General features: G+C 32.3%; 1 protein-coding gene and 1 long non-coding RNA gene across 3 annotated transcripts in view; one reads left to right on the top strand and one right to left on the bottom strand.

Annotated features, from left to right (window-relative positions):
• The window catches only part of LOC106881155 (uncharacterized), a 23,827-nt gene that overhangs the window by 5,802 nt on the left and 2,443 nt on the right, over positions 1 to 15,582 (bottom strand). The window contains exons 2-4 of one of the 2 annotated variants that reach the window (XR_001410820.2): positions 7,798 to 10,252; positions 6,999 to 7,134; positions 5,495 to 5,787 (exon numbers count right to left, since the gene is read on the bottom strand). Coding sequence is in view for 1 of the 2 variants with exons in the window: in XM_014931440.2 (XP_014786926.1) it covers positions 6,999 to 7,134; positions 7,798 to 10,252 (2,591 nt within the window). In the remaining variant the exon portion in view is untranslated. The remainder of the gene's footprint in view (positions 1 to 5,494; positions 5,788 to 6,998; positions 7,135 to 7,797; positions 10,253 to 15,582) is intronic. The other variant, XM_014931440.2, reaches the window with a different exon arrangement.
• On the top strand, positions 10,978 to 12,368 carry LOC128248309 (uncharacterized). The gene is made up of 2 exons (XR_008264542.1): positions 10,978 to 11,170; positions 12,005 to 12,368. It is a non-coding gene; the product is annotated as an uncharacterized LOC128248309 (long non-coding RNA).

Here is a 15,582-nt window from a genome sequence, read left to right on the forward strand (position 1 = left end):
TATATATATGTTTCTAATATAAAAATAAAGTCAACCTTGTTAAGAGTTGAACTCAGAAAATAAAGGAATGTAACTAAATACTTAGCATTTGGTTGGGTGTACCACTGTTTCTACTATATTGTAGTACAAAAGTGCTTTCACTCCAGGTTGGTAATTTCAATAAGAAATTTATAATTAACATAATCCTACACACTATAAAATTGGTACATGTAAAACTAAATTTGGAAATAATATGGATTTCTTTTAAGTAGAAAACAAACAAAATGTTTCAATAAAATAGTGAGGGGAGAAAGACTGTGTCTATGACTTTAGCAAGTACTCAAAAACTGGAAGGGCAGCTGATATTCAGCTTGAACATCTGTTAGTAAATGTATAACTGGGTAAGGAAGTGTTTTGTGAGGAGCCTAGCAGTTTAGCATAGTAAAAAGTAATGGAAATAATAGTAAGTAGAAAAATGATGTGAGACTTGTAGGGCAAAGGGTTTTCAGTGGAGAGTGTATGCAGCTATTTTAGTTCAGAGAAGAGACTTTTGTAGTAGCAGTAGTAGAAGCAAAGAAAAACAACACATATATGGAATTAGTGACTGAACCATTGCCAATCAACTGAAAGGCCTTTTGTACGTGTTCTTTGATGTTTACATGCAGTATATGTAAATAATACTCTAGTATGGAGTTTACTTGAGCTTTGCAGAGGATTATAGTTTATGTGTTGTTCATGGTTAGATAGATTGAAAGTACATGACAGTTTCACTGATATGAACAGTGCTCATGACTTTATGCTGTTGAAAGAGACTAGAAAATCATGTCCCTACTGGAAGACATTTTGAAGGTTAATGTTCATGGACTCAGAGAATGTTTGGAGTAAAGAGTTTAGGTTAAGTGTAGATGACACCTTTGAGTGAAAGGCTGAGGAGTGAAGGGTAGTGTCATTTGCATAGAGGTGTATGTTAGAAATGACAGCAAGTAAGTTCTTACTGTACAGAAGGAAGGGGATGAGAAACATTATTAAATGTTAGATACACAAAAGTATTAAGTGAGCCCCACTGGCATACACTGCAATGTTGCTATCTGATAGGAAACTTTCAATACAAGAAATGAGACAGATGAACAAATTATAGGGAAGCACCTTAGCTAAGAGGTTCTCATATCTGATAAGGCATGGACTTTATGTCAATTGCAACAACATTGCTTTCACAAAAAGTCTCACACAATGAAAGTAACTTTCCAATAGATCTGGTTCTATGAAAGCCAGGGTCACCAAGAGAGATTGAATGAGATGAAACAGATAGTTGTTGATGACTGTTTCCATTACCTTTGAGATGTTGGAAATGAATGTGGTAGGGGAAGACATTGCAAGGCTAGAGAAGTTGCCATTTTGGGGATAGAACCCAAACATTGGGATAGAAATCTGGAAGGAAGGAAAATTTGAAGAATTTGACAATAATAGAAGCTAGCTCTGAAGTCTCATATTTGATTTTGGTGAAATGGGTGTTGTTAGGATTGATCACTTGGTTGATTTAAAGTGTCCAGAAAAATTTTCCTAAAATAATTGTTTCTACACTGTGGTAAAAACTGGAGGGCAAGAAGTGCATGTATGGAGCTGGAAGTGAAATGAGTAGCAAATGCATGGTTTTTCTCAATGAGAATGCAGTAGACAGATTTTGTAAAGTTGTATTTGCTTTAAAATTGAGTTGCTATTTAAATATTTAGATAATTGCCATTTCTATCAATTTAATGTCTAGTTATCTTGAAAAGGAAATATAAGTGTATCAATGAATAATTTTCTAAATTTTAAAAAGTATCAGCTATCTTATAAAAACATGATTTCATAGGTAATATAGCATTCTTTCATTGAAGTTCACACATGAGGTTCAATTTTTATAATATTCACCAAATGCTGTTTGGAAGCAATCTTATAAAATCCTTTTAACATTTTACTCTTTATGAAAAATGGCACTTGGGTAGTTTGTTTTTTTATAAGCAACAAAATAGTAGGAAGTGGGCTTCATTATAAGAAATTCTTTTAAAAGAAAAAAAAAAAAAGAATAATTAAATAATGGACTGCAACTAGTGTGCTTTGCAGATATTTCCATAGAGCTTATAGTTGGTTCATTGTCTCTTATGAATTCATTTAGATTAGAGACATTTTATGTGAGAGATCTTTAAGTGCTTTACATGTTACATTATTTTAAACAGTAATATTCCAAAGTCACTTGCTACCACAACTCAATAAATTAAAATAAACAGCATAAAATAAATTTATATTATGTTGCTTAGAGTTTCTACAATTCCAAGAACCAACAACAGCACCAATTTGCTGACACATTTTATTTCAAGCCAACAAATCACATCCAACAATCTTAAAAAGGGATACCATTGGCCAATGTAATCTCAAATAAATAATATGGAATGGTCATGGCTGGAATAATTTTGAGCATAGGTCTGCTCAATTACAGATGACCTATGGGCAAACAACAATTCATCTAATTTTTTTCTCAGTGGAGGAGAAACAACACAGTTTATGCCCTTATCTTATTCTCTACAGAACAAAAAAAGAAAAAAGACATTTTGGTTTTATAAAATGATGGTGAAACAGAAGATTAAAAGTGTGTGCGTGTGTGTATGTTAAAAGCACTGACATTCTTGTGACTCATTCTCAATACATATAATCAAATTTACACTACCTTGTTTAGACATTGTATATATACAAATAATATCTATATTTCATCCTTTGTAGAATTTAGAACCAAATGAAAATTCTGAGGTAGATGATAAAATATGTCCAAGCATTATGAGAAAGGGAGTATTGGAAAGTTCAAATATTCATTTTCATACCTTTTGCAAGGGCAATTATATACGCATATCAAAAGAAATGAAAAGGAAGAGCATCATTTATATCCTGGTGTACACTTTTTAACATAATATCAGTATTACTTTACAGCTGTTTCTAATAACATACCACGTAGATATGATTTCTTTTGGATAGTTCAACCCTGTAGAGGAAGAGTTCATTCATTGGATGCTATTTGCACACTCACTGATGAACATTAAAGTGAAGCTGAAGAATTTCAACTCAAAATAGAGAAGCATTGATTCATTGAAAAATCTTGTGATTCAAGTATCCTTACCCACATCTACCTATTTAAACACACTATATAAATATAAAACTAACTTATTTTAGCAATTCTAAACTCTGTATATGAAAATGAAAAGGGAGTTTCAAAATAAAAGAAAAAAGTTGTTTTTATACTTAATATGTATGGTGTATTTGAGTAATTAATTAATTAGGAAAGAAAAGATGATTCTTGAGAGGAGACAAATTTGATTATCAAAGTTGTCAGCTTATCATGTAGCTGTCTTTTTATCATACAAGATGACAAGATATATCTTAAGAGTAATTCAGTACTTTAGTTTCAAACAAGATGAAAAACTTATGCTTCTGGTCTATTTCAATAATTAGTAAATGTCTAGAATTCAGTGGAAATGTTAATTAGATTCATTGACAGATACTTTGAAAAATATGGGAACAAACATGCAGTAAACTCTTAGAAACATTTTACACATAAAATCATAAATAATATTATGAACTAAAACTAGCTGTTGTTAACAAAATGCTCATTAACCAGTTCATTTGACTCTAAATTTTGATTCAGAATGGGTAAATAGCTGTAGTTATATCACTATCTTTGCTGTCTTCATCATCATTAGTATTTTTGTATGTTGACTGGGGGACTTCTTAGCACAATGTAGTGATAAAGTTTGGTAACTTTAATTAGGTATGCAAAGGGTGTTTTTGAAATATTTTCTGTTTATTAACAAACCTTGCTAGCATGGAAAGCAAATATAAAACACTTTATTGTAAAAGTAGCAATACATAAATAGGCATAATACATGAGAAACAATATTAAAAAAAAAGTTTCATTGCATTGTATATTAGGAAAATGCTTTATTAGAAATTCACCAAAATGTTGCAACACAGATTCAATGAAGAAGACACTCACCTTCAATTAGTTGTGGGCATACATGAGATAATAAGCTGCATTGATATTCCAAACTCAGTTGGAATACCAACAATAACTGTTTTAAAGTATCTCAAGCCAACAAAATATACAACAAAATTTTCAAATTTATTTGAAAATAAATTGAGGAACTTGAAAGAAAAATATTCCATTAGCAACTTTAGCAGATACAACAATGATCATTGTCACTAAAGAGAATTTATTAAAGATTACAATTTCGTTAATGCACAGGCATACATAAAAATACATGTACACACACATATATATGAGGTCTGATCAAAAAGTATTGGGACTGGTGCTGTAAAAAGAAAAGTATGACACATCGATTTGGTATTTAATCGCCTTCAAAGTAGTCACCTTCTGCAGCCACACACCTTATCCAGTGTTGTTTCCATTGATAGAAGCATTCCTGAAATTTCTTTCTTGGGATAGTGAGCAGCTATCTTGTCACATTCTCTTGGGTTCTCTAGACATCTTGAAATCTTGCTGGGGTTTTCCACTGCAAAGATCAAGCCCTTGTTTCAGGGTCATAGCAATAGACCCATAATTCATCACTTGTTATGGCCATTTTCAAAGTTTTCATTTTCCTCGACACAATTAAGGAGATCCTGCACAGTTGAAATCTAATCTTCTTTTTAAGATGACCACACTCTGCATACTTTAGCTCTGTTATCATAGCAACAGTCTGGATACTTTTTGATCAGACCTCATATACACATACATATGGATACACAAACACACACACATAAACATACATACATTTTATATATATATATATATATATATATACACACACAGACAGGCAGGCACACACACACACACACACACACACACACACACACATCTGTATATATAAAGCAATACAAACAAAGATACTAGGCAAGCTACCAAAGCTTTTGTATTTTGCACTTATTCAAACCCTATATCCCCACATGTTAATGATATGAAAAATATATTTGGGAAAACACCATGAATGCATAAAAACGTTTACACATGTACTTTTTCAAAATATATTTTTCCTAATATCTCTGAACACTTGGAGGACATGTATGAGTGCAAAACAAAACTTTCTGTAGCCCTACCAGTGTCTTTACTCACAGTACTTTATAAATACAAATGAATTATTCTCTGTATTTGTATCAAGAGTTTTATTTTTTATATCTTATACCAAGTATGAATGAAATATTGATTTGGTTTTACATAGGGAGAAAAAAAAAATCATAATAGTTTACAAATACATTGGGACAAGAAGAAAAGAAAAACTACTGATATAAATCCAGATAAGAACCAAAATTTTCAAATTGGGGAATAACGCTAGTTAAGAATAAGAACATGCTGAAGCTTAACCAGTACATCTTGCCTAAATTTCCCAGAATTATATCAGGTTTAAAATCATTCATATGCAAAAGAAATAGAGTAAAACATGTCCTACCCTTTGTGTAACCTTGTATTGCGGACAAAAACTGGTATACGTACCGTTAGATTCAGAACATTTTAAAATCAGATTGCTCATTTGATGAAAATGCTACAGAAAGGAGGATCTTCCTGAAATTCATTATACAGATGAACTTTGTTCCAGTAGTCTACAGCCTTGATGATCTGCCCACTTGTTTCTTATTGCTATCAGCCCATGAACTGACCTCCCTATTTGGACACTGGCACTTTTACTTGACTCAGACAAATGGTCTCTCTGGCACAAACCTCATCACCAGAATTACATCTTTTCTGCTGTTTCTGTTCTACAGACTTCTTTCAATTCTTTTATTATACTGAAAGCAGAAGTAGGATGGATTTTCTTTGAACCTTTTTGAATGGTGCCAACTAAAAACTACAGGACGTAGCATTGAAACCCATGTTTCCAGTACTTACCTCTTCTTAAAATACAATGCATCAAATTAGAACATTTCATTTAATAAATACAACAAACTAATTAGGAAAATGAAAAGATGTCAATAGCAACTTTGCCACACCAGTAAGTACTAATGCTTATCTAAGGGACTATAAAAGCTATTCGGAGAAAATCACTGCTCAGTATTTCTGAAGCTGAGAGCATATTTCTACCTTAAAAGACCAACAAATGTGAAATGATATTATGTCTTCTTTTAGAAGAATGGAATCACTGATAAATATCTTGACTTTATTTTATAACTAAGTGAATTTATGTGTCCAATCAATGAAACTGGGTCACTAGGAACAACTAACAACAAAAGTTAGTTTTTCAGTACTCTGAAACTGTAAACACTGCAAACTTCTTATAAGCTTAAGAAAGTTTCCATCCCAGAGGCAAAATACTCAAAATTTAATCAGGGTGGATATATGCTTTCAAAAAAATTCTTCAATTAGAACTTCTGTTAAGCTGCATTTTGCTGAATAAATATCCCTGTGTGCAAGATGATTCAGTTTATTTATGCATAGTGTATTTAATTCTATAACATCTCATTTACAAAGAAAGTCATATGCAACAGACTAGCATCCTACACAGGAACTAATTTATCTTTCACAGATGAATTAATGCTATGGATCTTCTGCCAGCCAAAACTTTGGTGCTTTATGAAATTATTCAATTAACTTAGAATACTTAATTCTGAACATGCTTAGTATAGCTCAGTTGTAGTCTCTGCTATTTACAAATGTAAGTTATTATTGAGATATGCACATATCATTGGATTTAGAGATTATATCCAAAGTAAGCTATTGTCTCCGAAAATATAAAGTAAATCTACCTAAAACATATAATGAAAATAAATTAGAATTTTGTTTTTCATCTAATTTAGTATACTAATTTATTCCTTTAATTTCCATTATGTTAATAATGATATCTGCATACTTAAAATGGGCAAAGCTGAAATTAACAACATACATCTAATACTTATAAATGGCAAAATAATTCTATGCAGTCAGTTAGAAAATAATCAAAAATTTCAATAAAGGCAAAAGAAATCAACAGGAAAAAGTTATAGAGTTAAAAATTGGAACATACCTATGGTTATTAGTAAAATTCTACCAGTGATTTGATTCAGCCAACCAGATATATAGGAACTGAGAGCATCTGATATTCCATAACAAATCATCAAGTACCCGACCATATGAACACCAAGCATGCATGTTGCAAATGCCTGTTAAAAATATTGTAATGAAAATGAAACTACTTTATAATAAAAGCAGAATCCTAATGTTAAATTTCAATTTTTACAAACAAAAAATAAATATATTTCCAGGAGAGAAACAGCTGTTCTTAACAAAATGCTCACTAAACAGTTCATTTGACTCTAAACTTTGATTTACAATAGGAAAATAACTATAGCTTAATGTTAAGTTAAACTGAATATTACTTTCATACTTTAACCTTTTTTTTCATCAGTTAATACAAACTAGTTATATAGCCAAAGGATTGCAGTATGTTTGATTCCAAGTTGAAAATACTTTCTCTTATTTATACTCATTGACACCAATATCTTCTGGTTCACAAATATCATATAATAAAACAATGGTCATGTATTAAAAACGACAAGGCTTTAAGAGCTAAATGCAGATGCTCAGGTTAAAAGTTAACTTTTCAGTTTCTCATTAATTCCATCAAATAAATATCTGAATAACAGGAGTTAATATTATATGCACAATATAAAAATAAGAAACATTAAAATGACAATACTTGCAAAGAAAGTTCAAAACATTTTGAAGAGTGAAAGGAAAATAGGAAGTGGTGGGAGATATAGAAGACTTTTGGGTAAAGTAATAGGTGTTTTGAGATTTTACCAGTTAATAATCATATTACCTACCTTCGTTATTTCTGCACTGATATAAGCCAAATGCATGGCACTAAATAAATATATTGGAATTAATAATACAAAACGCCAGTCTTTCATGAAAATTAGAACAGATTTTATGTCTCTCCACAACTTTTCACAGTTTCTGGTTGTCTGAGGTAAACTATTTCTGTAAGTAGAAGTGAGTGGATCCACAAAAAAGAAAATAATAGCAAAGGCTAATATATCTAAACCAGTAAAGATAGCAGTCAACAAAAAAATAATATTTTGTGATATTGGCATACTTTTCTCATCCTCATGTTTTAAATGGTTGTAGTTTATACCACATTGCTGATTCTTATGAGTGATATTGGTAATTGCTTCTAGAGTAGAATTTTTATAATAGAAATCTGTCTGATTCTGTTCATTAAGTGAAGAACCAGTTTCACTGCTGCTTAGTATTAAAGATGAAATTAAATTCCCAAACACTTCTGAGAAAAACAATATCAAATAAAATACACCATGAAATTTACTACAAATATGTTCAGTCTTTTGTCCTTTCTTAATGGCATAATCACAGGCAAGCCGTTGAATATATACTCCTTGAGCACCCCAAGATACAGCATTCCAAAATCCAAGCATTGCTGATGCTGGCATAAGAATATAGATACTGGGGTAACAATTGCTAATTACATATAGGATATGAAATAGAACAGTTACAAGGGTGGCTCGGCGAGGTTCAAGTTGTTTAACAACATAAGATGCAAATAAAGATCCTATAACAAAAAACGCAAAAAGACAAGACAATGTGATAAGTCCAACACCATTACTGTTGTTAATACTGCTCTGCAAATGACGTAATGATCCAAATGCCATGTACATGACCATGAATCCAATACTGTATGCAATTAAATTCTTCCAATGATTTGTAGTTTTTACTGTTTCAGAAGATATGACAGACATATTGTCCTGATAAGTTTCTTGAATATTCTTCAAAGAAGATATATGCATTAATGATATATTAGAATAACTGTTGTTTAAGTTATTTAGCATATGAATGCATGCATCGGACAAGTTCACATGCTCTTGGCTTGAACAGTGAGAAGTGGAAATTAAGTTTGAGCTTCCAAGAAAATGAAGCAAAGGAATGTTTTTTTCTTTGCTGAAAGAAGGTTCAATCTCTATTATGTTACTGTTGTTGAAATCTTTAGAATAAAGAGGATCAATTGAAATTATTTCAGATTCAATAAGTGGCAAAGTGCTATCACAACTATTTTGCTTTTCCAAAGCAACCACTTCCTGAATGTTCTCTCCATATTGTTGCTGCTCATTACCATTCAGTTGAGAGGCTTTACTGATGAGAGACCCTTCCAAACATGTCTGTGAGAATTCTGCAGAGATTTCAGTGGTGTTACTGTCCATAACTGATGGAGAATGGGGGTCAAAGTTTTTCATTAATGAACAATCTTGACTACATTCAACCAGAGAGGAATCCTTATCATAAAAGTGCAAAGTTGTTGCAGTATCATTGATGTTATTACTTGTGGAATGTGTTAACAAGGAATTATTCATCATATTTAGTTCTGCCATCTTCTGGTCACATTGATTTATAATCTCATGAGCAGGTGTGTTACCATTTTGATGTAAAAACGTTTTCTCTGTAAAGTTTTTTATTTCATTAGCTGATTGACTTGATGCTAATTCAGGATTATCAATAAATTTTGTATAACATTTGGCCCTAGAATTAATTGATTCTGTTTGATCGATAAATGCTTCTTGCAGTTGTTTTGCTTCAGGTATTATAAATAATTCTTTAGAATCGTTGAGTTTATTTTCATAAGAGAGAAATGTATCTGTGGATGGATTGTTTAAATTCAAGGGGGTGATGCATTTGTCACTTTTATTTTCTGCAACATTTGGTAAGATGTTATAATGATCTGAAGCAGTGGTTTGTGCAAGCTCATAATTATTATATTCTTCAGGTTCACCATTACTAACTTCATCCCCAGACATACTTAAAAGTGAAACATCACTGTCTGATTGATTTCTCTCAGAATAGACATTACCAATAACTAAAGGATTTAAGATTTCTACAGATGTATCACTTTCAACAGATGAACTGAGCAGAGGAACATCACTATCAACACAATAATTCAGGTTTTCTTCTTCATAATATATGTCCATTGCCTTAGTGTTCTCTGCAGTTAGCATACTTTCAAAGTTTTCAATAGTGAGTATATCTACGCCACCAGGTTCCACTTGTGGACTATTAGTTTTATCCTTTAAATCTATAATAATTCCATCTTGTGGGGCAAAGCCATTTGAGTCAGACTCCAAACATACCCCAGTGATAGGAGTATTATCAACATCTTCAATTACATTGTTTTCTTTACAGATATGCTTCACTGAGTTTACATCTTCATGAAATAAATTGTCTGAGGTAGAAGTTGTCTCTCCCTTTAGTTGCATTTCATGTTCACAAGGATAACTGAAAAAAACAAAATATTGCCAAAATAGTTAATTTTGAATATTCATTTTTAGTTTTTTCAGAAAACTTCATTACAATAGAAAACTGTAATATTTTATATTAGAATATAAAAATTACAGAAAGAGGTATAAGTGAAATATGATTATTTGAGAATTTGTCTACTCATCAATAAATAAATCTTTCATTCTTTTAAACAATAATGTATTTATAATGCTGAACATTATATTGTGTAACCTGAACATAATTTTATAAGATAAATGTCATATGTTTACAAACAGAATAGTATGTTTACTTGTAAAATAAAGAGATACAAAGTAGAAAAGTGTTGCAAACACTGGGAACAGAGACATACATTTGTTTAGAATAGCTAACTGGTTAACAAATATTTTTACTTGATGTGTTTGGTCAAAATAGAACAGTTAATGACAGTAAGAGGAAAAAATATTGTAAAGAGAAAGATAGAAGAGAAAATAATTAACGGTCAGCAGCTTGTGTGACAGACAATCATGCAACCAGTTATGAAATTGAGGGAGGGATGGGGGGGGAATGAGAGAAAAAGATATGGTCTGAAGAGATGAGATAGAAAAGGGGTGGGGGGAATGAAGCTCTACAATGATGGAAAGATAACATAGCAGGAGTGTAGAGAGTAACAGAATGATAAAGAGAATGACGAAAATAAAGCGATCAATCAAGGCGGGCAGGCACAGAGAGAAAGAGGGAGAGAGAGAGAGAGAGAGAGAGAGAGAGAGAGAGAGAGAGAGAGAGAGAGAAGGATTTGTGCATGATATTTAAGGATGTCGGGAAATGAAGAAAAGAGGCGGAAGATTTTGACTGAAAAAGAAAATTGAGTGCAGGAATAAAAAAAAGTTTAAGAAAAAATAGGAGTAACTGATAGGCAGAAATAAGCACATCATTTCTGTGAGTATTAAGGGAGTTTATAATGACTAATGTATTGCGACTACGGAGGCGAGCTGATAGAATCGTCAGACAAAATGTTAAGCAGCATTTCTTCCTGCTCAAATCTCGCCGAAGTCAACTTAGCCTTCCATCCCTTAGGGGTTGATAAAATCAAGTACCAGTCAAATACTGGAGTCGATGTGGTCGATTTGTCCCCTACCCTCAAAATGTAGCGTTGTACCCCATTCAGAGGAATATTGTGATCTCGGTTAGCATGGAAACCGACTAGCCGGCCTGCTGAATCCTAGGGCTCATGAAAAAAAGAATATTGGAAATAGAGTTTTGGTGATAAAAAAAAAAAAAAATTTTAATGTTGATGCGTAGTTAACAATATTTTCTCTACAAAAAAAAAATATATAGCAGGTTTGTTCCAGTGATCACATAAACATATATTACAACTGTAAATTTGAAAGAAAATACAACGAAGAACCAGAATAAATATAATATATACACTGATGCTTTAAATATATATATTTATATAATTTTTTAAGTACAAAATATATTTCTCAAAGGAATCCAATATATAATAAATGATTCCAGATTATTCTTGTATGGCTGACGAAATCTTGGCTGAAGAAATATTGCATGTGACACAAAGAATCTGGTGAATTCACCTTTGATATTGAATCAAACACTGCTACTCTTGTGAAATATGTATTTTATATAATTATAGTAAACTTTAAAAAACGTGTGTGTGTGTGTGTGTATATATAAGTTGAAATCTTTTTAGAAAATTTTATGATGTTCAGGTTTGCATTGTATTCTGTTATCTTGATTTGGTATCTTATGTTGCAGTGCAAAATAAAAAGATATCAGAAAACGAGCAAGAAAAGGATTAATCATTAAGCAAAATAAGCACGGGCTTGGGGTATCAAGTGAAGACTGAGGCACCACAGAAATGGTAAATGGTTTACAGCACAAAAGAATTCACTTTAAACTTGCTAAAATAATATTTGGGATGCCTTTATCTCTACTAAGTATATAGATGCAGATGTGTTACCTAAAATTAATTTTGAGGATCTGATCAAAGACTTTGCAATTCAAAAATGAAGGAGGCAACTTTTCAAATATAAATAAAGTGAAAGTATGCAAAAATAAACATTATTTTCCCTCTTATTGTTTTGTTTTGTTTTGAAAAATAAAAATTTATTTTATGGTTTGTTATTGTTTATATTTTGAATTAGATAATCTTTTATGGAGGCACCAAAATCTTTTAAGAGATTAGGGCCTCGATAGGTCTTAATCCGGCCCTGGGTTCAGGATGTACAAAGTCTGTTGCTAACTATAAATAATGTCATAAAAGCTGGGCTTTATATATTGTCAATGGTGTATACTGTACTGTAAACAAAGCCCAGACAAACCTCGATTATCTTACATGTCAGCGGAAACGCAAGAACACTGACAAAAGCTCTATAATGCCGTAAGTTTTCGTGCGAGAGAAAAATATTAGTACGTTAAATATAAAAAAATTACTATGAAAGTAAACTCATAAATTAACAAAATAACACGACGTATATTGTTGTTGTTTTTTAAAATTTTACCAAGTAGCTTTCACTTTTACCAACGTCTTAAAAATAATAATGGTTTCAAATTTTGCCATAAGGGCAGCCACTTTGGAGGAGGGAATGAGTTGATTACATCGACCCTCGGTATTTCACTGGTACTAAATTTATCGACATCGAAAGGCAAAGTCGTCGAGGAAAGACTTCCGCCCCCTCGATGGAATTTGAACTCAGAACGTAGCGGCAGATGAAATACTGCGAAGCATTTCGCCCGGTGTGCTAACGATTCTGCCAGCTCGCCGCCTTTTATAATCCTTTCTACTATAAGCACAAGGCCTGAAATTTTTGGGGAGGGGACTAGTCGACTAAATCGACCCCAATGTTTCACTGGTATTTAATTTATCGACCCCGAAAGGATGAAGAGCAAAATCGACCTCAGCGGAATTTGGATTCAGAACGTAGTGACAGGCGAAATACTGCTAAGCATTTCGTCCAGCGTGCTAACGATTCTGCCAGCTCGCCACCTTAATAACAACAACTTGATACAAAGCTATACCTTACTGAATTCCTTAAACTGCAACATGGTTAATTTTAGAGTCACATTTGTACACCACCCATTATATACACATTATAATAGGCGTGCGTGTGTGCGCGTTATTTTTACCCGCCCACCAAGTCAGCCCCAATCAAGCAGACACGATTCTTTTCTACTCTATGCACAAAGCCCGAAATTTTGGGAGAGGAAGCCAGTCGATTAGATCGACCCCAGTACGCAACTGGTACTTAACTTATCGACCCCGAAAGGATGAAAGGCAAAGTCGACCTCGGCAGAATTTGAACTCAGAACATAAAGACAGACGAAAGCAGACATACGATTAAAGGCATTCTAGCAATATTCCCTGTCTTCACCATGTCTTCAGACATAATGTAATATAGGAGACTACAGTATGAAATGTCCTTTCTATTTTTAAGATAATAAGGTTATGGATTGTGGGAGATTTGCCTGCCATTTCGAGTAGGCTGGGTGACTTTTATTCAGTCGGTCATCTGTTGTTCACTCCTAGCTCGGACATACGATCAAAAAGTATTCCCATATTCCCATGACCATATTGTTTGTTTTATCTAAGTTTACATTATCCAAAAAAGATGATCTTAGATGTTTTTTTTAATGATAGTATGATTCAATGGAAATTTGACTGTTATTTCTAGCAGGTCGAGCCACCACGTAGATGCTCTTTCATTGGTTCGTGTATCCGGGTTTCTGTTTGCGTGTCCAAACGAGTTACGTCAGTCTTCTATTACAACTACATTAAAGATCTCAATTTATAGCGGCCCTTATGTCTCACCTCACCTCTCACCAATAGGGATTGAATTGATACATCCTAGATGTCATGCCCCACCATCCTACTTCTTACCTCAACCCCACGAGATAAAGACGAATAAACGCCCTTTATAGAAATAGATCGAAGCAGGTATCATGGCTGATAGGGGGTGCGACACAATGAAGAATATTTATTACACTTTTGACTTTGAAAAAAAAAAAATTAACAATGTCTAACCTTATATTTTTAAAAAATCATCTAAGCAAATGACAGTACCTAAACGCATTAAAAAAAAACTAAAAAAAACGCTATATAATATTTTCAGAACACTATTTCAGAAAATTATCTCCGTTCTCTTTGAGCATACAAAAGACAAATTTAACTGGGGCAAAATGAGCAAGACAAAATAAAGTAAATTTAACTCTTCAATCCTCCAGACTAACATTTGAAAAAAAGACTCATACACATCAATTATCCAACCTTAGACGCCAGTAAGATCAGAAATGCAACATAAGTTTATCCACGTCAAATCTAAGAGGATCATGGAAAAATGGCACAATGAAATTAGGGAAACTCGACTAAATCTAAAAACTCAACAGAATATTTTCTCTTCATAATATATTCACACACCATGCAGTGAAAAAGAAGAAGTAATTGAAATTAGTCATTACTCATTTTGCCCCACTTTTAAAACTTAAAAAAATTTTTTCTTTTTTAGAAGTGAAAATTATCAAATTAGATATTAGTGTGTGTGTGAGTGGGGATTGACTTGGAATCCAACAGAGAAAAAATTTTGATCGGTAAACACCGAAGATTAGCCAGATATTTTATTAGCAACATCAATTACAATCGGGTCAAAGTTGAGGAAAAATTTCTTGAAAACAAAAAGTATGTCACCTTATTGTTTCAAACTCTCTCAACTTCAACAACTATGCTGACCAACTTTTACTCCCAAAGATGATGCAACAGTACAAAATAATGACGCAGAAACAGTTAGGGAGAAAATAACAAGAAATCAGAAGTTACACATTTTACCCCACCCTCTATATTTTATAGAGCTTGGAAAGAAAAACGAAAAAGAAAGTTGGATATGGCCGGACTTGAGCTCCGAACCTATTGGCTGTAACTAAATATTGCAGACATTCTAAGAATTCTGTCAATCCACCGCTATACTTTGATTACTAATAAGCAAATACAATAACTAAACAAAGAAGTTTATTTTATTGCGTAATAATTTGAAGTATCGAATATTATTAGATGAACAGATAAAACATTAACTAACTGGTCATACATACACAATACGGGAAACCAAATTTAAGGTGGAAATGCTGGCAACAGAATTTATTTTGTTTTCCAGGCCATCTTGAATCACATTAATAATTGAAAGTTAACAATAAATTAATATATTACACACACACACATACATACATGCATACATAAATATATATATATATATGTGTATGTATATATACACACACACACACACACACATATATATATACATATATATGTTTGTATATGTATGTATGTATATATATATATATATATA

The sequence above is a fragment of the Octopus bimaculoides genome, chromosome 1, assembly GCF_001194135.2.
Source record: "Octopus bimaculoides isolate UCB-OBI-ISO-001 chromosome 1, ASM119413v2, whole genome shotgun sequence".
Taxonomy (NCBI): domain Eukaryota; kingdom Metazoa; phylum Mollusca; class Cephalopoda; order Octopoda; family Octopodidae; genus Octopus; species Octopus bimaculoides.